The sequence below is a fragment of the Chenopodium quinoa genome, unplaced genomic scaffold (genome assembly GCF_001683475.1).
Source record: "Chenopodium quinoa cultivar QQ74 unplaced genomic scaffold, ASM168347v1, whole genome shotgun sequence".
Taxonomy (NCBI): Eukaryota; Viridiplantae; Streptophyta; class Magnoliopsida; order Caryophyllales; family Amaranthaceae; genus Chenopodium; species Chenopodium quinoa.
In genome coordinates this window covers 3832030-3857128 of record NW_018743175.1, presented here as the reverse complement: position 1 = coordinate 3857128, position 25099 = coordinate 3832030, and the positions used below count along the sequence as shown (strand labels likewise).

Genomic DNA, 25099 nt, shown 5'->3' with positions numbered 1-25099 from the left:
TTGGTAGGCAATATGGCCAGCTCACTGCAATAAATTGCATCATTTGTTATTCTCCTGTTATCCCTCCCACGGAACTAACCAACCCCCGTTACCAAACTACATACCCTTGTATGTTGTTGTAGACTTGTAGTTGTAGGCCTTGTTACTATGTGTGCCACACGTACTTCGTGGTTGTCATCGCAAATGGTCATTGGTTCTAAATTTATTAGATCGGCAAGTGAATAATGAATTGTAAGTAGTAGTAATAAAGATGAACAGAGTTCTCTTCGAATAATTTTATAAAGGAATGGTTCAATTCCGTGTTAAATTTAAGTCAAGATTAGAGAAAAAATTCTAATACATTACATAGATTTACTAATGTTATTCATTTCTATTACGATATTACCTTTATACAAAATGATGATATAGTAAATTAGAGATATTTATAACAAGAGAATGTCCTTTTTCCTTTTTTTCATGGGTAAAAGAGGACCCTTTTTTTTTTTTTTTTTTTTTTTTTTTGAAAGAGGGTAAAAGAGGACTTAGCTAGGATTAAAATCTATACACATATTGAAGATGAAATAAAGAAACAAATAAAAATCATTAACCATGCATTGCAAAGAGAGTTTTGAGTACAAAATGTTGCAAACAAATTACTATCATATTCAAAAGAATAAGCAATTTGCGACATTCGACCCACCTCATTTTCATCCATAGTTATTTAGTTAGGTCTCAATCTTTTGATTATACTGTCAAGAATTATAATCAACTATTAATGCCCTCTTGGTCCCATTTAACCCGTTACCTAACCCAAGCTAGCTAATTTGAAACCCAACTAGTTGTCAATCAAGCCCCACATCGTACTCCCCTTAATAGCCACTAGCTTAGCAAGAAAGCACATTGACTCGGACAACTAAGGGAATGCTGGTAGCTAGGTTAGTTCTACCTCGTAAGTCGTAACAGTAATACGATTCATACTCCGATCCGCTATATCACATAAGTGTCATTTAAGGCTATACATACATATTATAAAGTTGTTAATTAGTTATTGCATTATTAATTTGTTATTTACATTAAAATTGACAAACGTTATTGGCTATCAATATGTTACAGTCACTTCAAACAACATGTAACATTTCAATGATGCATTGATATTATAAGTAGCAGTCTAACAAATAATTGATAATTAAGGATATCATCAGTTAAAGTTTCATAATGAATAATGTATGTGTCGATTAAATAGAGACACTTAAAAATACAGGGAGTATAAATTATCGAACACACTTAAGACACATCTCAAATATTCTACAACATACATATACATACAACATATCCTCCGATTCACAAAACGGTCCCTACACAAAAATTGAAACATCGGAGGCTTGGTTTAGTTTGGTTTCTTGCAAATGTGGCTCCTTTGACAAACACACGTTTCTACCAAACTTCTACATCCCAAAATTAGCTTAACTCCTATAACAATATACTTATTTTATTTATTTAATTAATAACTTCCCCTTCCCAACTTCCATCCACCTTATTTTCCATCATCTAATCTTCTTCTCCTAAGTAGCCATGTACGTTGACTAATTAAACACTAATCATATTTTATAACATTTATTTCCTTCACATCATCTCCCTTTCTCCCTTCTAACAACCACCTCCTTCGCCACTACTTAATATTATTATCACAACCCACACTCTTTGAATGCCAGCTCTCCCTTTCTTCTCCTTCCATATTTTCATACTTTATATTTTTATATATATGCACAAACATAGCCTATCTTTCATGTTGAACCAACTTCTATAATTCTACACTATTTTTTATTATTTATATTTATACTCTAAGTTTTGGAGATATACACAAACTCACACAACACATAAATATATACACACATAAACCCTCTCTTTTCTTAGCTATATTTAACCAACAACATACAAAAAAAGTGATTAACAATCCTTAATCCTTTTTTTCTCTATCTGATTATCTGATTATTATTACTCAAATATGGCACCTGCATCGTTTATTCCTATTTCGAACACGGTGTGTGTTATGGATGCTTCTGGTTCCATTGGTTCTAGTCTTGTAAGGCGACTTCTTCAACGTGGTTACATTGTTCATGCTGCTGTTCAACCCCATGGTATTTTGCTAGCTATAATGTGTTATACTCGCTCTGTCTCTAAATGTTGTTCTTACTTTGACAGAGACTATGTCGAAGTAGGAACAACATGTAGAAACGAAGAGATTAATTAACTTGTGTTCATTGTATATTTTGGTTGGTGCATTATTATTGATTACATATTGATAAATTTTTATAGGTGAGTTGAAAGGATTGAAGGGGTTGAGTAATGATCATGGAAATGAAAAGCTGAAGATTTATGATTGTGATCTTTTTGATTATCATAGTATTCTTGATGCTTTGAAAGGTTGCTCTGCTTTGTTCTATAATTTTGAACTTCCATATGATCAACCTGTCTATGATGTAAGTTGACTATTCCCCATTTTCTATGTATTTTTTTTTTTTTTTCAATTCCAGATTTTTCTATACCCTATCTATAATTAGCAAGTTATATTTTTAATAGTATATGGTTTAGATATATAACACCTTAGTTTTTATATAATCAAAATCATAAAAAATTAGATTGCGGGTTAATTTTTAAGGGAATTTTGGTATATATATTATAATTATCCTTGGATTTTTTAAAATTTATATCTTCACTCCAACATGGCGTCATATCATGCAATAATTAATATCCAAGGGCCGATAAACTTATGGATTGTGGGGTCAAATGTTTAGAAATTTCATATTATAGAGTTTGAATTTTAGATTTTGAATGCAAATATTGACGTATTGACTTTGTAAAATCAATCAAACATGTATTGACCCTACCATGCACATATACAAGTAATTTTTTTTTTCTTTTTTTTTTGAATGGATATACAAGCAATCTCTAAATTCGCTACTAGCGTCCATAGTTCCTTTACTTCCATACAATTATTGTCTTTCTTTGTATTAGTCAAGGTAATAGTTCAAGTTTTAACTTACTAGAATTTTAAAAAGCTTAGTGGCCACTTGTTTGGAAGTATTAGGACAATCGAACAAAAGAAAAAAGTAACTTTAGTACTATACTATTATCTAAGAACAGAGGGAGTAACACAAAATTCATCTCGATACATTATATATCTCCTAAAATATGGATGGAAAGCGTGGAAGAGAGTTGCAACTTGCAAGTAACTCGATTTGGATGGTAGCCTAGGTAAATTTGGATGGTAGCCTAAATAAATGAGCAAAAGAGAAATGAAAGTATACCTTAATCACATGTATTATACATTTATAGTCGTATAGTGACTATAGTATAATACGAAGTATCAATAGTCCAATATTGGAGTAAAATTTGAAACTTTTTATGAAAAAAGGCAATTACAGCTACAAAGCCGATAAATTAGGTAAGAGGGAACAATAAATTTGATACAACCATATTATATGCCTTTCCACATCATTGCATGTGTATTCAATTATTAATACGGAGTATGTATATCATATGTTATATGACATGATCATCCAATCAAATGATTCAATGTCTATATCATAGCTAGTTGTTGTTTTTTTTTTTCTTTCTTTTTTTACATTTTTTTTTTTTTTTTTTACAAATATTACCTAGCTTTTGCATGTGATTAAACACTGCACCAAACTTAGAGTGTATGCTTTTGCAACCTTTCTTTCATTGATGAAAGCTACTGGATTCATTGAATAATCTACCATGAAAGAGATGGTTATCAAGAATACAATTTAATTTGGCATTCAATTTATATTGTTTCCAAGTTTTTGCCCCTTTTATTTTCAAATTTTAATGTGCGCAAGTAGACAATTTCATATGACTCCCGTGTAAATAATAACAAAAGTATATTGGTCAACTCTTGATTACTTTTCATTTTACGTATTTGTATTGTATCATTTTATGGTCATTGAATCAAATTGGTATAAAATTTAACACCCCTTTATCGCGCACAATGGTGTAAAAGATATCAATGGTAACAAATAAATATACGATCAATGTTTTGGATGAGTTTCTATCAAAAAGACCAAATTAATTGTCATGCACTTCAAAATTCATTGTCTACGACATACAATTCAAGCAAACATTTAAGAGTGTGTAAGTTTAAGTTCTCAACTTTTAGTTAAGGTGATTGTCGTTTTGAGGGTGCCCAAGTGCAGTTAATATACTACGAAATATGACATTTAATGCGAAAATACATGCATGTTTTGGCAACAAATTGTGGAATTTTAGGAAATAACAAGGATATATAACAAGATTTTAAATTTTTATGTCAGCCATAATTGTGGATCAAAATTCAGCCATTTGTTCATGTTATTAATTTCAGCATGAATGGTCCTCTTCGGTGGGCTTTTTCTGTTTGGGAAGAAAATGTCTAATACTATAATAGTATATAATACTGGTCATTACTTAATTGGTTGTTGGTCAACGCTTCAGAAATCCTAGTACTACAAATTCAAAGTCACTCAATTGATATTTATTAAAGTTTAAGTTTTGATAATTTAAATAGTCCCCTTTGTAACAAAATTCAATTGTGACGAATCTGACAATTAATATACTAATTTTTATAATTTCAGGAGTATACAGTGGACACAGAGGTGAGAGCCGCACAAAACGTATTAGAGGCATGCGCACAATTGGACACTATTGACAAAGTCGTTTTCACATCATCAGCCGCCACCATTCTTTGGAGAGAAGATCGTCAATCAATGTTATCAGACCTTGATGAGAGACATTGGAGCGATGTAAGTTTTTGTCGTAAGTTTAAGGTAAGAATATATTACACTCATCTAGATTTAAGAATATTCAAGGTCAAATAGCAATATAATGTAGTACTAAATTCAATTGAATTTTTGTTCTTCTTTTTAGTTGTGGCATGCATTATCAAAGACTTTAGCGGAGAAGAGTGCATGGGCGTTGGCAATGGACCGTGGAATTAGCATGATAACAATCAACGCTGGTTTGTTGGTGGGGCCCGATCTTACCATTAGACACCCTTACTTAAAAGGAGCGGCTGAGATGTACCAAGATGGAGTGCTTGTGACCGTTGATTTGAGCTTCTTGGTGGATGCTCATATTCATGTCTTTGAAGATATTTCAACTTATGGACGCTACTTATGCTTTAATCATGTCATTAACCGCCCCGAAAATGCGATTCAGCTTGCTAAGATCTTGTTGCCATCAACACCAGTACATGCCCAAAGGTATAAAATCTATCTAATTAATAGCGCTATTAACCTTTTTTGTCACGTTAATACAGAGTACCATTATATAAAAAGACTATTGTTGTATTGCATGCCAATATATAAGACTTACGAAATAGATAACAAAAGAAAAGTCAATATCATCGACTTCATCGCTTATCATTTTTAAGACATTGATCATTATTCATGATTTGGACATGTAACATTACTAAGAATGATGTTAATTTAACTTTACAAAAGAGCTTGACTAGAAACATATGATCTGAAAGGGAGACTGAGGAATTCTTAACACATGAATGAAGTACATACCAAACATTGAACTCCCATTACATTCAAGGTGGACTTTTGCCATTACTTTCATCATTGAGTTAGAGTACAATCACATCTAATATTAATCGTACATAAAAAAATTTATGTTCCAAACATATTTAATATCATCGTGACTCTCATATAGTCTCATCACTTGAGTTAAAACAATGATAATATATTAGCTTTTTAATAACAAATTGTCTTTAACAAGTTTATAATAAATATCAGTACTAAGAGTGGGGGATAGCTCAAGTGGTTAGAGCTTCCCTCACCCCCGCCCTTACGACTCTCTAAACACACACACACAAAAAAAAAAAAAAAAATCAGTACCAATTTTAAGGAGATGACTATCTTCTTCTTTATCGTTAACATTGGCAAATAGTATGAGTTTTTAATTATCTAACAAGAATTTTTCCATGTTGATATGTGTATAGTTTCCAAGATGACGCCAAAATGATTGAACAGAAGATTAGCAATGAGAAGTTGAAGAAATCGATCGTGGAATTCGAATCTCATCCTATTGATCAAGATCAGAATCAACTTATAGTTTCAAATTAATTAAACTTCCTAATATAGAAGGTCTTTTGGCAAGTTAGATTAATCATCTTCAAAGCAAAAAATCAAAGCGCAAGCTACTCTATTTTTTTACACAACTAGGGAGTACAAATAAGTGGTCCTATGTTGTAAATAAAAATAATATCTATACACATATATATATAGGTAAATCAGAGCAACAACGCGATGATACGTACATCAGTACATCACTTAATAATTATAGGTTTTCTTAGTACTTGTAGATTTTAAGTTTTAGCGCATTATTTTAATATGATATAATATCAACTACAATATATTAGATCCATATGGTAGTATTATACATGTATTACATATATTGGTGTACGTTTGTGTGAACTTAATTGTTATGAATTGAAACATCAATTTATCAGACGATAATCCTTTCATTCCTTTGTTCAAGGGTACATTACGAAATCTAATTACAAAGTACTTTGTTATTATGCTCAATTTATATGTTGAGCCTATAAGAAAATCCACATCATGAGTGTGGAATGTTGTCCTACATTAATTAAGTGTAAAAGTAAGAGTGAGTATTGGGATATGTATTCCACATTGAAAAGAAGAGAAAATTGTGTTAACTTTATAATGCTAAAGGCTTACTCCCCTCATTGCCATATGGTTTTTGAGGTGGAACCTCCTTGGACATATAACGTGCATCATTAATTGTAAGCGCCACCCACTAGCTTGATTGATGAATAAGTATTTTTTTATATAAGGGATAACTCAAGTGGTTAGAGCTCCCCTCCTGGTTCCAGGTGATCTTGGAATCGATTCTCATCACTTGCTTAAAATTTGAACTTTAACCTATAAGGGGGTGCTTGGATTGGGAGTATTAAATTAAGGGGGTAATAAAAGTCAAACCAAGTAAAATTAAAGTAAACATAGGAGAGGGAGAGCTAGTGGTGATGGTGTGGTGATAGATGAAGAAAGGGAACTATTACACCCTTATTGTGGGGGTAATAGGTTACACTAGGGGGAGAGTGGGTAACCTATTACTCTCATTTTGAGGGTAATGATTCCTCCACCCCTCTCTTTTCTTATGTTACTACAACCTTAATTCATTTATAAACACCTTGTCTCTGATCTCTACAATAATACCTCTAATTAACTGTAATTTACCTAGTTTGATTTTTATTACCCCCTTAATTTATTACCCGCATTCTAAGCGGCCCCTAAAGAGAAATTATACAACTTTTCTAGATTAGAGGAATTTATGTACCAATCCCATTTTCCCATATAGTTGGTTACTTTTTCTTTTTATAAATCAAATATAGTAAGTGTATTCTATAAGTAGAAATAACTTGCAATACTTCTGTAACAACTTTGAGGAAATTAAATTATATCAAGTGATAGACTTAACTCTTACACCGCCAAACTCTTTATTAACCACTAATCTCTTGATAAAAATGTCATTATTCTTATATTATAAATCAATGTTTATGAATTAAAGCCTCCTCAACAAATTTCCTAGTTCTTCTCACAAGGACTCGCTCAACACAAATGGTAGGTAATAGCTCTTACACACTTCAACTTCAATTACATGTCAAACCTTTATTTAAGGAACCCACGCTCTAATCTCATGCATATTTGCTCTACAAGTTCTCTTTTTTCTCAAACCAGCCCTCACAAAATAGTCTCACACAAGAAGAAAAAATAAAATTTCAATCAAGGTAGAATATCTAAATCAAAAAATTTCAAATGCAAAAAGTTGAGGCCGGAGTAATAAATTTCCGGCCAATAATCAAACCCTCTGATCATCAATACGCTGATGTCGACGTCGGATGCGCCTATTCCCGAACCACCATTTCCTCAAGACCCTACTCCACCCGTTTCACTCGTGTTAACCATACTTCTATTAGTCATGTTCTTTGTAGGTTTCTTTTCCATATATTTTTGTAGATGTTTTCTAGAAAATATAGTTAATTCTTTGAATAATAGGAAAACTCCTAGTGGAACCCCTATTAATCCAGCTAGCCTTACTCCTCCTGGCCTAGACTTAAGCATTGTAAACTCATTTCCAACATTTACATATTCAAGTGTAAAAGATTATCGACGTGACAAGTACGGCCTTGAATGTGCTATATGCTTGTGCGAGTTTGATGATGATGATGTCCTTAGACTCTTGACGACTTGTTGCCATGTCTTCCATCAAGAGTGTATCGATTTGTGGTTCGAGTCTCATAAATCATGTCCGGTTTGTCGGAGAAACCTTGATGCCTTAGACACGAGGCAATCACCCGAGAGGCTTCCCAACATTGAGAGTACAAGAACTAGTATCGGAAACAATAATGTAGATGAAATTGTCGGTGGAAATGATCCCAGGGATAATGATGACGCGATTAGCATTGTGATTAAGGAGGATGATGAGCCTATTGATGAAGGGATATTGTTCGATGATAAGGGAAATGGAGAAGTTCCGTTCATAAGTGAAAAGTTTCCAAGATCACATTCTACCGGACATTCAATATACAGAAATAGGACTAAAGAGGATGACTATAAATATACGTTAAGATTACCAAAGTATATCAAAGAAACCATCACAAACAGGCATTTTGTTACATTAAGTTGTACTGCAATTGGAGATTATACAAGCATACCGCCAAGAAATCATCAGGTTTTTGGAGAAATTTCTGATTTTGCACAAGTAGCTAACAACGTATAACAATCTATATTTTCTACACCATTCCATTTATCTCCATTATAACCATTCAATTTATATGTTTCTCTGGTCTACTTTCAAGTTTTGGCCACTTAATTAGTTTAGGATTATATTGTAGGCTTAGATTATATTTGTATAATCAATTTTATCAATTGTGTAGAAGATTTGCATGTTTTGCTACATAAAATAGCACTATATATCACACAGAAATACAAAGTACTACACAAAAATTCACCATATACCACATAAATTTTTTTCCAAAATTCACCATATACCATACAAAAATTTTTAATTCACCATATAGCACTGAGTTTAACATAAATGTCACAACATGCCATTTCCGTTTAACTCATTTAGTCATTAACGTTAACTGTGCCACGTGGCAGCTTGTAATTGGTTGCCTTTTAAATTATTTAACTTTTAAATAATTATTTAATTAATTATCAAAAAATAAAAAAAAATAAAATGTAAAGGACCCTTTGAGGCTGTGTAATTGATTTTTTCTTTCTGGAAAATTATCCCCCAAACTGTTTGATGAAATGCGCCTCCTCCATTGAAGCGCAATCTGAGTTCTCCATTAAAGCGGCTTCTGAGCTTACTCTCACTCCATTGAAACAGTTTTTGAGGTAAGATGGTTATTGTTTGTAATCATTGAATATCAATTTCCCGTCGAAGCGCATTTAACGTTCTCCATTGAATCTACTTCTGATATTTCTATCTTCCATTGAAGCAGCTTCTGAGGTTAAGTTGTTGTTTTGAATATCAATTTCACAATCTAGGGTTTATCTGATTTAATACTAAGATTGAGGCAGGGAGAGGTTATGGGAGTTTCCCGAGGATAGTTTTGCCCCTCTCCTTAGACGACCACCGTTAACGGCGGCCGTTTTTTGCCGGTGATTTCTCCGACAACCGTTAAAACTGTCCACCGTATCGGTGAGAATCGCCGGTGCCGGAGTTATCAATTTTAAAGGTTGGGATTTATGGGTTAGGGAATAGGGATCGGGTTGGGGGTTTCTACAGGTTCTGGGTTGGGGTTTTTGGGTTAATTGGGGTTTTTGGAAGAGGGAGGAGGGCGAGCTGCCGGGAAAGGGAGGGAAGGGGGAGGAGGGGGGGCTGCCGGAAAAAAGGGAGGGAAGGAGGAGGAGGGAGCTGCCGGAAAAAGAGAGGGCAGGGGAGGATGGAGGTGGAGGGGAAGAGGCAGCCATTGATGAAGGTGGAGGGGAAAAAATAAAAAATAATTTTTTTTTTATTAATTAAGAGTTAATTAGATTATTAAACGAATTTATTAAAAGCCAATAAGTGAAAGCCACGTGGCACTATTAACTTTAATTACTAACGGCGTTAACGGCAGACTAACGACAGTTAGAAAAAATGGCATTCTGTGTTAATGTACATAAACTCAGTGGTATATGGTGAATTAAAAAATTTTGTGTGGTATATGGTGAATTTTGGAAAAACTAAGTGGTATTTCATGAAAAATCCGTTTTTTTTTTTAAATTTGGATATCTTTTTTAGAGTTACATATTGCATTTTGTACTTGTATATGTAAAGTGCATTTCTCATTGTGATACTTTTACGTGTATATTGCATTAAGGATATATTTTTTTTTAAAAAAACTGTATTAGTATACTTAATACTCCATAAAAGTATACTAATATAGTTGAGTTCTATCTTTTTAAACAACACATCTGAGTATTCCACGTTAAAAAAAAATGATAGAGTTAAGCGCATATGAGGTGTTATAAGGAAAGTTCTTCCTTTTGCCATGTACGAAGTAATTTTGAGATAGAACAATAAATATTCTAATACTCGTAAAGTGGACTCCCTCTCGATACCGAGGACAAGTGCACAATCACATTTCCTCGATACTCGAACATAAGTAATACTTGTATACATTTTCATATGGGAATTTCTCGTGATACAACTACCAAAAGAAAGTGCAGAAACTTGAAGAACAGTAGCATTTCCTTTCAACATCAACAATGGAGGATTTCTCTTCAACAATGTCATTTAACCATAACAAGCATCTCAAAGAGCAGTTAACCTCTTCTTCAACTTACTCTCTCCTCCTTTGATTTCAACCTTGAATAATCTGAATTGATTGATTTGTAAATTATTGTGTGTATCAAATTTAGGTTTGTTAGCAATTTAACTGGATCATCTTTGCTCGACATTTTTTCAATTTCATTCGTGATTCCCGTAAGTTTTCTATAATATTTCTGCTTCGTTGATTTCTTATTGTACGATTTCAATTTTGGAATGGAGTAATTAATTGAATTTGTTGCATTTTTTTTGACTAATTCTCAGATTATTGTGCTTCTTCGGCGTGCAATTGGATTTCATCGTTTCTGGTATATTTTTTGAAGTGTTACAGCAGCTGTTAAAATTAGCTACTGATTGATTTCTATGTAAATATTTGAATTCTGTTGTGCAATAATTGGGATTATTGTTGTGTCAATGAATAGAACAATTTAGGGTTTCTGTTATACTATTGAAATGAATTTAGTTACTACGACTCTGTATCGGAACATATGATGCAGGAGAATCCTGTTTCTGGATTTTTTTTTGATATGATATTTAGGGAGTGAAAAATGATAATTGAGATTGTGAGAAGATGGTTGAAGTTAATTCCATGCTTGTGGTTCGCTCATTGGGTAAAGGTATGTGGGACATTGCAATTAAAGGACTTCATGTAACCGGATCTTTTTACTTGCCAAGGGTGGGAGCCTGTTTATAGGTATTGGGCTATTGCTGTCTTTGTTGATTATGCTCCATAAGTATACAACACAGTCTATAGAACTTTTCTTGGCACTACATTATGCTAAATTTGTCTTTCCAATTTTAGTTGTTGAACATGGTCAGATAGGAATTAAAATACTCTCTGCTAGGTTGGAAGGAAACTTTGGATTTTCAAGCACTTAAATCCAGTTATATTGACAGAACCCTTCTTTGAACTAAAACTTCCAAAAGTATCCTAGTTATCGAGCTTAACAAATTTCTCCTGCTTTCTTCTGAGTTATCATTGCATTTATCAAGCCCTTGACGGTTTAGTAGATAATTCCAACTTCAAGTAGATAATTCCAACTCCAAAAGCATAGCTATTATAAAGTCCTTTTTCCCCATGTTGTTTGTTTTCTCATCTTTAGAAGTTGGAGGTCTAGCTTAAACAAGGATGTAGGTTCAACCTGGTCACTTGATAAATAACATGAGGATATTTTATGTATTATTTTTTCCTCCAGCATATGCTGATAGTTCATAGTAAATTTTCCTGTATTAGAATGGATGGGATCATTGGGATGGGGTCATTGGGATGTCACTATATGTACTGGTCTTAGTTCTGCACGATACAAGCTCTTATTGTTTCTCTCATATGTGATATATGAAGTTTTAAAAGATCATATGGCTTATCTTATCCATATTTGTGACTTCCTGTTTCTGTTCTGTATACATTTCATGATAGTTAAGTTCAACCTTGCAGCATTGATTTGTGTTTTTTTCCTGAAGTTTTGTTATTTTCATTTTTCCCATCTTTGACCAAGGTTCACTACTACAGCTATATATTCCTTTTAATTAGGGAGTATGTTTATCTCAATATAAAAATTTTGCGTGACGCATTTTTTTTGTTGTATTGCACTATTGCCTGTCAAAGGGTGAGGAGGTTACTTAGTAAACAACATGAAAAGTATATCCATATTTGTCCATTCTTATGCTTTAGAAATTGCATTATGTGTGGAATTTACTTACTGTTTGTTGCAACTGCTTAGAAGACTGATCTTTTCTTAGGTTCCATTAAATCGCAGAGGTCATCAAAGAAAGATGATGGTGATTCGGCTACTGCAAAGTATTCCAGTGCCTACATGGTGTCAATGGCTGTGGATTTTCTCTTCATTGTTGTTCCCATACTTTTAATTCACACTGTAAGTTAGATTCATATGTGTTTTCATCACCTGAATTTCACTTATCTTATTAATCCCACACTTATCTTATTTGAATTTATCTAAACTTATTTAAATTTATCAACCTTTATTTTATCTTATCTTATTGGACCATATATAAGGTGTTATTACACCTTATTGGAACTTACTGACTCTTATCTGATCTCATCAGAATTAATTAACCCTTAGCTTAACTTATTTGAACTTTTTAGGCCTTGTTTAGTTCAACTTATTTTTTAAGTTCAGATCAAATCAGAAAAAATAAATTTAGAGATCATCGTTTTATATGCGATTTTTTATCGTTAAATATCTTCAATTTCGTAATGAAAAAATTTATGAAAATTACATATTAATAAATTACACATTATTACGAATCTAACAAGACTCACTTGATATATATTTTCTCTATAGATTATCGTACACATAAGGTCAAAGTTTAGTCAAATCAAACCAGACCATACCATATCAGATAAGCAAAAATAAGGTGAACTAAACAAGCCCTTAGACTATTCATCCATGGTTTGAGGATGTATGCTTGAAATTTCTCATTTTCTCTATGTAAGAAGGCAAATTAATTGGCTAATCAATTGAGACCAAAATGACACTTAGATCCTTCACCTTGCTGGTGGATTTATATTAGCAAATTAATTTGAAGGGTTATGAGGTGAGAATTTATGATACACGAAATCGGACTAATTTCGAAGGGTTTGGGACCTAGTGTCAAAAACTTTTGGGATGGTAGGGAATGAATCCTTGGATCATATAATGCAGTTTGAAATCATATATGACCACTAGTCGGTTGCAATGTCACATAAAGACCCGTGGGGCCTTGAGTGTTAATAAGGGGATACATGTACGTAAACGGATAGCTTGATAGTTTAAAAACAAAGTGGACGGTTCCAACCATCATAATGGCCTCTTGTGGTGTCATGGGGCCCATGGGAAACACCTTTTTATTTTTTTTACAGGTCCAGATTAGTCGAAAATTGTCCAAAATTAGAGATAAACACGCGAAACTGGACAGATTTTGTAGGTTTCGAGACTCGGTGTCATAAACTCTTGGGATTGTAGGGGATGCATCTCGAGGTCATATTATGTTGTTTGGAACCATATATGACCACTAGTGAGTCATATGAAGTCTTGTGATGGTCTTGAGTTAACAAAGAAGGCGTAAGTCGTAAATGGCTAAATAGATAGTGTAAAGGTAAAGTGGACGGTTTCAATCACCAAAATGGCCTCCGTCGTGAGGTTCATGGAAAGCACCCCAACTTGTTTCATTTATGGGTCCGAAAAAGTAAAAAATTGTCCAAAATTAAAGGTTATAATCCATGCTTTTGGGCCTATTTCGGGATATTTTTCTAAAAGTAAAGTGAATGTGTGGGGTGTCTCTCGGGGTCATATAAGTTGGTTTGGAACAATATTAAGTCTATCAATAGGTCTAGAAAGTCTTGAGAATGTGTTTGGTGTTATGTGGCTATTTTTGAAGAGCTGCAAGAGATGTTTCCAATAGTCACCAACTTGACATCATGGGTTCCTATTAAGGTGTCAAGAATCCTTCATCTCCATTGGTGTTGTTGATTATTCCCAAATTCATTACTTACTGCAAAATTCCATTATGCTGTTGATTTTATATTATACTATAATAATACTACCTCTGGTTTTTATTTGTTGCAACGAATGAATTTTTTATGTCTCACATATATTACTCTTTGTTGCAACAAATAAAAACCGGAGGTAGTATATTGGTGTTGTGTTTGTTACTCAACACCATTCAATGTTCAATTTGGATTATTGATTACAATTTTTCATTCATAATGGAATGAATGAATGGAAGCCTTTTTAACTCAAGATGGAAAAATATCCATAACCTAATATTGAAACTTCATCTCATCTCATTTTTATTAACAAGAATAGAATAGTCATTATTGATGGAGTATCATCACATATTATTTTTTATTTCCCCCCTTTTTATGTAATAAAATATATAAATAAGTATTATTACCTCCGTTCAGAAAAATTACAACACTTTGACTAAAAATGTGAGAGCTTTTGGACAAAGTGTTGCAATTTTTATGAAACGGAGAAAGTATATTTTACCAAAGTAAATAAGTATTATACTTTATTTTACGTGAGCAAGTTATGCAAGTAACATTTTTATGCAAACAATCACTTGTTGAGGAATATGAAAATATATTGCTAACAACACTACTAAGTTATAGAACCCTATATTATGTATGCTACTATGCTATATGTTATACCTATTATTTACAAATTTTCACTGTGAAAGAATATCGGGGAACAGTTAAATTTGTTTGGTACACTTACACTATAGAAAGTCTATATCCTGCACTAGTCCCGTTCTCCTCTATTCTTGTTTCATCTTCAAGAAGTGAAGCACTAGCAAATCATGGACCCCTTAACTGTTGAAGTCAAAAAGTAGATGTACTTTGTAAATTGAAATAAATATCAAAGTAGACCTCTGTAATAAGAATTTACTGTACAAAGTGCAGAAATGGAAAATCATAGAGGGTAAGTGATTTATTTGGCCTGTTTTATATTAATGCTTGGGGAATTGCAGTGCAAGAATCATCTGTGTGCTAATGATTTCCTCTATGTTTATTGTTCACGAGTCCATGTCCATGCAAATTGTTTTGCTTAAGACTAGGCTGTTTGGCTTTTAGTTTGGAAATTAGTTTACATTTGCTCTTAGCATTGTGAAATCTTTGAAACAGTACAAAACAATGGGATAGAGAATGCATCAAATTCCCATCTCTGTGATTTCTCGCAGCAATTGGATTCTGAATGGGGTTGTAAAACTTTTATGTTGTTTCATTTCCAGATGGTTGAAATCTCGCATTTATATGCTTTGATATATGTTTAGTGATTGTACACATTATTATATAATAGTTCTGTGACAGAAGGATGAGTCAACTTGACAAAAGATTGTTTTGATCCCAGGTTTTGTCAGAATGGATACATAAAGTAACACTACTGCTGACATTATTTCTTCTTTTCTGTATGCTAGTCAAAAGGTAGTTCTTAATTCTTATGTCATGCAAAATAGCATAAATTATTGGTGCAGCATGAATTTGATGATTTATAACCTTTTAATGTTCTGTGTGCATATGGGCAGATATACATTATCTTCTTCTGGAAGCCAGCAACCTTGTGATACAGTAAGGAAAAGTATATCATCGTTTAGAGTTTCCATGGTAAAATTTTCACCTTGTTTAAGTGTAATTATTTGATGAAGCTTAATTACTGTATGATTATGTTCTCATAAGGTCCCTTTTGTCTCACAAGGATGATTATTGCAGATGATAATTACATGTATATGTATACTTGCTGTTGACTTCAAAATATTTCCTCGAAAATACGCAAAGACGGAGACCTATGGAACCAGCTGGGTAAGAATCTTTTCTACCTTTTAGTAAATCGACTCACAAATTTGGAATTGAAAAGAAATGGTTGTTAAAATATCTTTTCAGAATATCTGTTTTGGTTACTAAGTTGGGGTGATCTTTATGGGAAAGGTCTTTTGGATTTCCTGCTAATTGCAGCCCTTAAATACCATGGAAGAATTTTGGTTCTAAGTTTAGTGATTGGAGGTAGTATTTACATCTTGAAATAGAATAAGAAGATAAATGCAATGCCTTTTGTAATCAAGGCCTTTCTGTATTCTCCTTGTCACTTAGTGACCTATACTCCTTGTTGCCTTCAGAGCCTCTCTATTTGTTTTAGAACAGTGCATCATGGAACAGAGGGAGTACCTTCGGCTTTTAAATTTTTGTGAGATACTGCAATGTTTATATACTGTTTCTTTCTGTCTAGTCTACTTTTGATCGGCCAATATTCACTAATTATCCTTATGCTAAAAAATGAATTATATAGGAATTTAAAGTCCTTTGTAACTTATCCCTTTTGATATGATTGTATCAGATGGATCTAGGAGTGGGATCATTTGTGGTGGCTAATGCCTTAGTTTCGCGGCACGCTCGTAACGTATTTTCAGGGTGAGTCGGTTTTGTTGTTTTTATGCTTGACATATGTGGCATCCATTTTGTTTGCTTTGTATTTGTTATTACTCATGTTTGTTAGTATATTAACCTAACTAGAACAAATTTTAGATTGTAATCCTTTGGATTTTATTACTGTTACTCAGAGGATGGAAGACTGCCCTTCAGTCTACTTGTCCACTGATCTTGTTGGGTTTTGCTCGTCTCGTTTCAACTTCAGGAGTGGATTATCAGGTGAAGATTAATAAGACTTTTGTCTTTCGTTGTTATGGTTTAATTTTCCCATTTGACAACCATATTCAATTAAAAGATAATCAGTAGCGATTTATTATTAGTAACCTCAGATTGAGAGTCTCTGACTACTCTCTGCAGATGTATAAGAAGTCCTGACAGTGTGGCCCTGTAAAACATGTCCTTGAATATACAATGCATTGGTGTTGTTTTTTAGTTGAAGAGATTTTTGTAACATATATCTGTCATTTTGTCATCTTAGGTCCATGTGGGAGAATATGGTGTGCACTGGAATTTCTTTTTTTACTCTTGCTGCAATCTCACTTCTGACATCGGCAATCAATGTTCATCCACAATATTGTGGGGTTCTAGGTCTGTTCATTCTTATAGGTATGTTTTCCTTGTGGGAATATCTACATGATTATCTAAAGGTTTTCATAATTTACATAACAGTGTGTCCCATAGTTCATGCATGCGGTAAGCTTGAGGCTTGTTAAGGTTCACATCATTCCATCTTTCTTCAGCCACAATATCATTAGTTTTGTAAACTGGGTCTATAGTTTATAGCTTTTAATAATCTGAGGCAGAACAAAATTCATGCCCTAACCTTGATTTTTATGATGCTTTAGAAGATCTCTTGCTAGACATAGTAATATGTTTTCAAACATATGACAAATCTGGTGATATTTTTTCAAATTTAATATTCCCACTGATTAATCAGAAAAACAATAAATTATTCAGACCTCTTTCAATTATCTAAACTCTTAAGTGTTGCACTTCACTATAAAAGGGTGAAATTATCTATGATAATCTTTTACAAAAACTAGTCTCTCTCTAAAAGTTCTTCCTGTTTAGAATCTTGCCTACTCACAGTTTGAAAGTATTTCAAAGTTATATCCAGTTATATAAGAAAAAATAGTTATGTGGGGTCTTGTTTGATTTGTCTCAATGAATACTTGAAGAATATCAAATTTGAATATTTTTTAAATACTTAATTAGAGATACTAATGATCAAAGATGTGTATTGACAGACATGTACATTTGAATAGGAAGAACTTTTAGAAATGGAGGGAGACAATATCTATATTTATAATACACAATTACTTGAATTTTTGGAGAATCTAATATTTCCTCCGTTTTTTTAGTTGCATCACTTTACTAAAAAGGAAGTTTTAAATTAGTTGCATCACTTTCCTTTTTAACTATTAAATTCTTTCTATCTCTCTCCTACCACATGGGCCCTGCTTATTTCTTCTCTCTACTCCAAAAATTGTGAGTCCGTGAAAACTAAAGTGATGCAACTAAAAAAACGGAGGAAGTAGTAGATATTGTATGATATATACATAAAATGGGCATTTTCCCTCCTATTCGTGATAGATATTCTCCTTTCGCACCAAGTTGTGTTTTAATGAAAATTTAAAAAACCCTTAAAACTATTTTTCTCCTGCTACATCACAATAATCTAAAGCAATGAATTCCGTGTTATATAAATATTTTGGTTAATCATGAAAAACTGAAAATGAAATGCAATGTGAAATTTTCCAAGGATTGGGAAAAACTACAATGTCAAGCCAGAGTGCTGATAAGAATTAAGATTAGCATGTGAATATGTTGGATTAAAAGTTACTGTGATGACAACTGAAAGTTATAAAAATTGAATTTTAGTTTCCTTTGAAGGTGAGAATGATGTGAATTTATAAACATCTTAGGACTATTATGAGAAGTGACTATGTAGTAAGGTGTTATATCTAATACTTTTGTTTTATTTATTTTGTTAGTGTTGTTGTTCTTTTTTTAGCTTTACTTTAGCATTTCTTTTGAGAAAGAAAGAGAAGGGTAGAAATTTTGTTGACTAAGGTTAGTGATAGTTGAGAATTCATTAAAGTAATCAATGTCTTTGTTTTGTGGTTTCCCAAATATTGTACACTTCTCCATATTTATTTGTGTATGAAGTGGAGAATGTAGCATGGCCCATGAGGGCAATCTTCTTTATGATAATTGGGAAGAATGGGCCAGAATTGTGTTGTGAAGCTTTAATTTACTTTTATGCCCTTTGCACTAATCAATAAATAAATTGATTTCATTATCAATAGATAGGTACTACATCTGCACGCCTCGTCAACTACGTACAACCATGTAAAATTTCACTACAATCATTTTAAGACATTAAGATACTACCGTAACATTACAATATCATGTTAATAAACCTATGAAGTGTCAATTACAAACAAACCTCCCTCCCACATTTTCTTGTAATTAGTTCAACAAAGAATGCAAAATAGCTAATTGAATATGCATATAATTGGAAAAATTGATTGAGTATTGGGATACTAACTAGTAGGTTGCTTATTAATGTTATTTTTCTCCTAACTTTTTGCTTTTACACTCAATCTTATATCATATTGTATCACATCATCGACACATAATTTTATATAACTCTCTAATTGTGTCACTTAGTAGTTACAATTTCGTTACAATACAAAATAATAACCATGTCCAATCCTCAAATAAAAGAGTAAACGAAGCATATTATAGACATATTTTACTTTACACTCAAAGTACCTACAACTCCAAAAAAACAGGACGAGATACTACCTAATATCCACATGTACATATCCTCTGTTCTATCCAAAGAATCAAGAATTTACTGTCTCAACCTTATCAACTTTGAACAATAATAAATTAAAATTTAATACTTCTTGTATTTCACATTTTCATTAGTCTATATTAGGATGGAACAAGATAATGCAAGCTATATATATTTTTTGCCTTACTAAAATGACTAAACAAAACTTAATTAACACACTAACTACAGTAGTAAATTTGATCACATTAATTAATTACACGGAATTCAGCAAGAAAGTGCATCAGGAATAATAATTTAATTAAGATGATTTATTTGCCGAAAGTATGTTGAATTGTTGATCCCACTAGCAACAAGCATATATTCTTTCATGATTCAAACCTTCTATTCATAACTTCTATGTATTAAAAGGAGCAATTAAATCATAAAAATGTCTTAAAAGAATAATAATTTGCCTTAAAAATATAATTAATGAACTTGATAAAAGTCAGCTCTCTGATTTGATTCTGCTTTTCCCCTAATACAATCATAATTAATTATGCTATGTCAATTGGTCTAGAAATTACATGTCTTTTAAATGTTTAACAAAACTTATCTTTCTAATTAATTACTCATATATATAGTCATACACGAAAAGTTCGATGATTAGCAAAACCAATTATTACGCTAATTGAGTTGCTTCTTGTACTTTCTTACACTCAACACTCTCAAGGCCTAGCTCTTTAATTTCTATCAGCAACACTCAAATAACTTGCAAAAATTGCAATACATAACTTTAATCAAATCTTATGAGTTTATAGGAGCGATATACCTATTAATCAAATCTTAGCTTATGAGTTTTTAGGGGCGATATACCTATCTCACGTGACAATTTTTTAAAATATCTAAACGTATATTTAAGAATAAATGATTCTATTTTTGTCTTTGAGATACGAGTATAATTTAAGAATAAATGCACATGATGACATGAGATTAAATCAAATGAGCGAGAGGTCAATAATCTCTTAATAATAGTAAGTTAATGTTGCTAAAAGCAAATGATTCTTCATAATCTCCACACTCACCATGATCAAGTATCCACCTCTCTAAATGGTCCAATTTGTCACATGAATTCTTATATATGGTTAAACAAATACCACAGATCAAAATGTTAGTGCTAAGGAATGTCAGCTCCGTGTATATAACATTCTACACAACTATTTAAAAAAAATCCCCAATTACTATACATGTCCCACAATTAGGCAATGAAAAAATAAAAAGAATCTCTTTAATCTAATTAGCATGCCTAAACTAAATTGTTTAGAAATTAAAGAGGCAGAAAAAAGAAGGTGAAAATATTGTCAAATACTCCAAGATTTGAAGGCCAGGCGGCCCAGGCATAGGATGCCTTTAGAAATAGGACCACAAATAGAAATTAATAACCCTATAATTAAATGCATATGAATTTTTTATCTAAACATATTTTTTTGCAAATTTCTGAATATGCATAGGGCTATAGGAGTATATAAAAGGTTGAACTGGCATTTTATATAATCTTTAGAGTTTTCTAGCAAACATTTCTTCATGATCTTTATACTTTGTATATAGAAGTCTTGGGTGAGTGAGATCGTCTCACATTGATAATTTTAAGATATCAAACGTTTTCGCCAGAAAATGAATTTTTACCCCTAAAGTATAAAATAAGTCGATTTTGGTCATACAACAAATTATAATGAAATTGCTTTAAATAATATTCATCTGCAATTTCTTTTGATAAAAAACCGAATACCCTTTTATCTCTATGCTAAAACATTTGGAGTAATTTTTGTAAAATAAATAATTTTCTCTATTTAAAAAACTATACATGCAGCATATTTCTGTTTAGGAAATTATGTATGTCTAAATAATTTCTTGAAAAGTTTTCAAGTTAAGACACTTGAAGTCAACAAGTTTTAGTCAAGCTTTGTGTACACATTGAGGTCAAACATTCGGACTACATTGCATGAAATTAGGGTATCTCATGTTGATTAATACTCCGTATTAGCATGCAAACCTTATCGCTCTACCACGTTTGTTAAATCTGATCGATCTAGCTAGGGTACTGTTGAGTTTGACTCAACGACTCTAAGATGCAATTTAGTTAATGGTCAAGATTTCAAGCATAAAGTGAATTGCAAGTTTGCAACCAAATAAATAGACCTCAAAAAATAATTAAACCTCAATCAGGTTCTAATGTCATTATCGCCTGAATATAATTCGAACTCAATCCAATATATATGATATAAAAGTATTTGTTTATCTTCCACCTCGGCACCTCCATTTATAATCCATATAGCTAGTGGCCAATACAACTTTGCAAGTATCGTTGCAACTCATCGAATTGGATTTGACCAATTTATTCTCCACTGCATATATTGTTGCAACTCTTGATAATAAGCAATGCTATACGTTGATAATTTAATTTCAGCCATATTTATCAAATAATTATACTTGTTTCGGATGAAAACAATAGGACCTTCGACAAGGCCCTATTCTGGGGTTGAAAACTGATCTCGGTCCAAGTTACGACGGGGCCGAGGGGTTGGGGCCGAGAGTTTCCTGCAGAGCAAACACACGTAAACTGGCCTCGAGAGTTGTGCCGAGGAAGGCCCCTCCGATGCCGAAGTCAGTATAGTGTTAAAGAGAAAAAGGTATGCAAGAGTATTAATTGCTTGAGACTTTTTCTAATGAATGTAGAGAGAGACAATTGAAGGCTTTTATATTTTTGCTCAATGGATGAATGGACCTTAGACCAAGTGGGCTTGCCACCTTGACTGGGCCTTGACTGACTTGGCATATGGATTGGAGAGTTGAACCCTGTTTTGGGCTTCAAATTGGATCATTTGTTGACTGGCCCAATTAGGGTGAATTGGACCCAAACAACTTGCCCCCCAGACCCGAATCGGAAGAATGACGGGTCAGGTTTTGACTTTCAAAATTGGAGGGAAGCAAATGATTGAAATTTGAATTTGAATTTTGGAAGTTATTGATGCAAATAACTGTCATTTTGGGAGAATAATTAGGGAATTTGGAAGGTTTAGTGGGCAGTTAATGATAGGAGAATATGAACGGCTGATCATTGAAGTGGAATTAGTGGGGATTTTAGTGACACGGACTCTCGAAATTCCCGTTTCTGGAAGGTATTTAAGCCACTTGTCCCACATTTCTCTTCATTTCCTTTCGCGCATTCACACTTGCTTCTCGCTAATCTTTGCTACTAACCCGATTTCCTTTTTCCACTTATACTCAGCAATCCGAAGCTTTAAGATAGAATTTGTTTCCCCGAATTCAAAGATCGGCAAGTTCTGCATTCGACAAAGGTAATTTTCTTCGAAGTTTCATTGGATTTCTTTGATTTTTAGAGCATTCCCCTTTTTCCCGATTTCCCGAACTTCTCTTGAAGAGAATGGCTCGAGACCGAGGAAAGAGACCTATGGTAGCCAATGAGGAAGAGGAAGTTCCTCAACTGATTCCGCGACGCAATCGACCACTGGAGATGATGCCGCCTTTGAGCGGCCCCACTCTCGTCCTAGGGCTGAGACTGGAGCTTCTTCTAGCAGAGCCGCGATTCCTGCGGTGCCCCTATCATCTGCACCTCCCCGAGATTTGGGGGAGGCTAGTACCTCCGGCCAAAGCGGGAGCTGGGAGGCCGGACCTTGGGACTTGCCCCCTGGAGCAAGGGAATGGGGCAACGTCCTTGAGAATTTCGGGCTGATGACCACCCCTCCCTATGACTAGTGGGTGAATGAGAGTCCCCCCTACCATTTTGCCGAGCAAATTAAGATCTTTTACGGCATAATGGAGGAATACTCCTATTGGTGCCGAATGCCCACTATTGAGGATAGAATCCATCGTCCCCCCCCCCACCAGGGTACATCGGGGTGTATACTCGGCAGCTGCAGTTCGGGCTTTGGTTCCCCCTGCACTCCTTTGTGGTTGAAGTACTGAACGGGTACAACATCTCGTTGTCCCTATTGACCCCTGCCAGCATCCGAAGGGTGATGACATTCCTCTGGGTGTGCCTCTTCTATGGCTTCGTGTCGAGCCTCCATGTTTTTCGGAAACTCCATAAGCTGGTGCCGAACCAACAATCAGACGAACATCATGGCACTGGCTGGTGGCGAATTGAGACCCATAGGGGGGGCACCTCACCACCTGGCCGAATGATACTTTGGACAAGGATTGGTGGGGCCAATGGATTTGGGTTCGGACGCCTTTGGAAGAGGACCATCCGAACCATTTTGGGGGGCCGAGGTACTTGAGCGAACCTGATACCCAGATGAGGAGCATCGGACCTGTCGAGTTCGATGATCAGGAGAAGCAGCTGTTGACTCTCATCGATAAGAAGAATAACCCAAGGGGCACGGGCCGAAAGGCCCAAGTGTCCACAACTTGGCTGCCCTGCTACCATTATATCTTCCAAGAGAAGATGCTTGCTGTTGTCGGCCTCAGCCGAAAATACCAAGGGGATAAAGAGTTCGACTGAGGCCGAAGGCCTTTGCTTTTCTCTTTTTCCTTTTATTGCTTGTTTTCTTCTTGCTGACTAACCTTTGAATTTCGGCATTTCAGTGCTGCACGAAGGAAATTGTGGTATTAACTACAATCGGCTCGGGATCAACGCTGCAAGGCAGGTGACGAAGAATGCCCTCGACATAACCGAGTCCTCTAACCGACCCCTTTCTCTGCGCAAGACTAAGCTTCAAAATAGTCAGCGCTGCTGAATACGAGGCGCAGAAGGTCTGGTGGAAGAAGCGTGACCCCTTCTTCCTTTTGAGCCCCGCAGAACAAGTTGTTGTTGTTGCTGCTACTGTGAGGGAGGAAAAGGCTACCGAGGCCTCTGGAAGCGGTGCTGGACCTTCTACCCCTGCTGCTAATCCTCAGGCAGAAGAGGAGAAATAAGCCGAAGAAGACAAGGCTTTTGAAGACGAGCGCCAGCTGAAGACTTCGGTTAGACTTCCAGACTTTTCTTTTTTTTTTTTTTTTTTTTTTTTTAAACTTACATGACTCTTTGCCCCCTTGTTCTTTCTTCTGTAGTCCGATGAAGATGAAGAGAACAAAGGAGAGCCAACCGAGGCTGCTCAAGTAGAGTCAACTTCGGACGAATCATCTTCAGGCGAAGAAATGTTGGCCCCAAGATATCCAGCCCCCATTACGCAAATGGAAGCGAGTTCAAGATATCCAGCCCCCATTGCGCAAATGGAAGCGAGTTCAAGATCGGCTGAAGATCTCTAGCTGGCTGATGGATGACGGTGCGAATTTTTGACATTTTTCGCATTTCTCACCAGCTCCTTAGCATCTAGGATCATGGTGGGCCAATAATACCCTGCCCTCAATGCCTTGTGGGCTACAGCCCTTCCCCCAATGTGGTTTCCACAGATGCCAAGGTGGATCTCCCGAAGGATGTAGTCAGCATCTGTTGGTCCCACACACTTTAGTAGTGAGGCTGAGAAGGACTTTTTCAGCAACTCTCCTCTAAAGACGATGAACCTTGAGCTGATTCTCTTCAGTTTGGAGGCCAAGTTTCTGTCTTCGGAAAT

The 25099-nt window shown here is 34.4% G+C and overlaps 2 protein-coding genes and 1 pseudogene across 3 annotated transcripts; all 3 read left to right on the top strand.

Annotated features, from left to right (window-relative positions):
* Positions 1-1510: 1510 nt before the first annotated feature.
* LOC110732557 (cinnamoyl-CoA reductase-like SNL6) lies at positions 1511-6505 on the top strand. 2 transcript variants are annotated; one of them, XM_021912514.1, is made up of 5 exons: positions 1511-2117; positions 2296-2459; positions 4611-4778; positions 4903-5237; positions 5981-6505. In XM_021912514.1, the coding sequence occupies exons 1-5, from the start codon at positions 1985-1987 to the stop codon at positions 6102-6104; spliced, it is 924 nt and encodes a 307-aa protein (XP_021768206.1). In that variant the 5' UTR covers positions 1511-1984; the 3' UTR covers positions 6105-6505. The 2 variants fall into 2 exon arrangements, with proteins under 2 accessions (XP_021768206.1, XP_021768205.1); XM_021912513.1 differs by having other exon boundaries at positions 1519-2117; positions 4611-4802.
* Positions 6506-7493: 988 nt separating this feature from the next.
* Positions 7494-8781, top strand: LOC110732856 (RING-H2 finger protein ATL29-like). The gene has a single exon (XM_021912856.1). It carries the CDS (start codon positions 7888-7890, stop codon positions 8779-8781), a length of 894 nt encoding a protein of 297 aa, XP_021768548.1. The 5' UTR covers positions 7494-7887.
* A 1368-nt stretch (positions 8782-10149) lies between these two features.
* On the top strand, positions 10150-24537 carry LOC110732855 (annotated as a pseudogene).
* The last annotated feature ends 562 nt before the right edge of the window (positions 24538-25099 follow it).

Bases quoted from the DNA above. Each gene is read 5' to 3' on its own strand.
- LOC110732856 (XM_021912856.1), top strand. From the start codon at position 7,888: ATGTCGACGTCGGATGCGCCTATTCCCGAACCACCATTTCCTCAAGAC.
- LOC110732557 (XM_021912513.1), top strand. From the start codon at position 1,985: ATGGCACCTGCATCGTTTATTCCTATTTCGAACACGGTGTGTGTTATG. The intron at 2,118-2,295 runs GTATTTTGCTAG...AAATTTTTATAG, and splicing joins TGCTGCTGTTCAACCCCATG to GTGAGTTGAAAGGATTGAAG. The intron at 5,238-5,980 runs GTATAAAATCTA...ATATGTGTATAG, and splicing joins ACACCAGTACATGCCCAAAG to TTTCCAAGATGACGCCAAAA.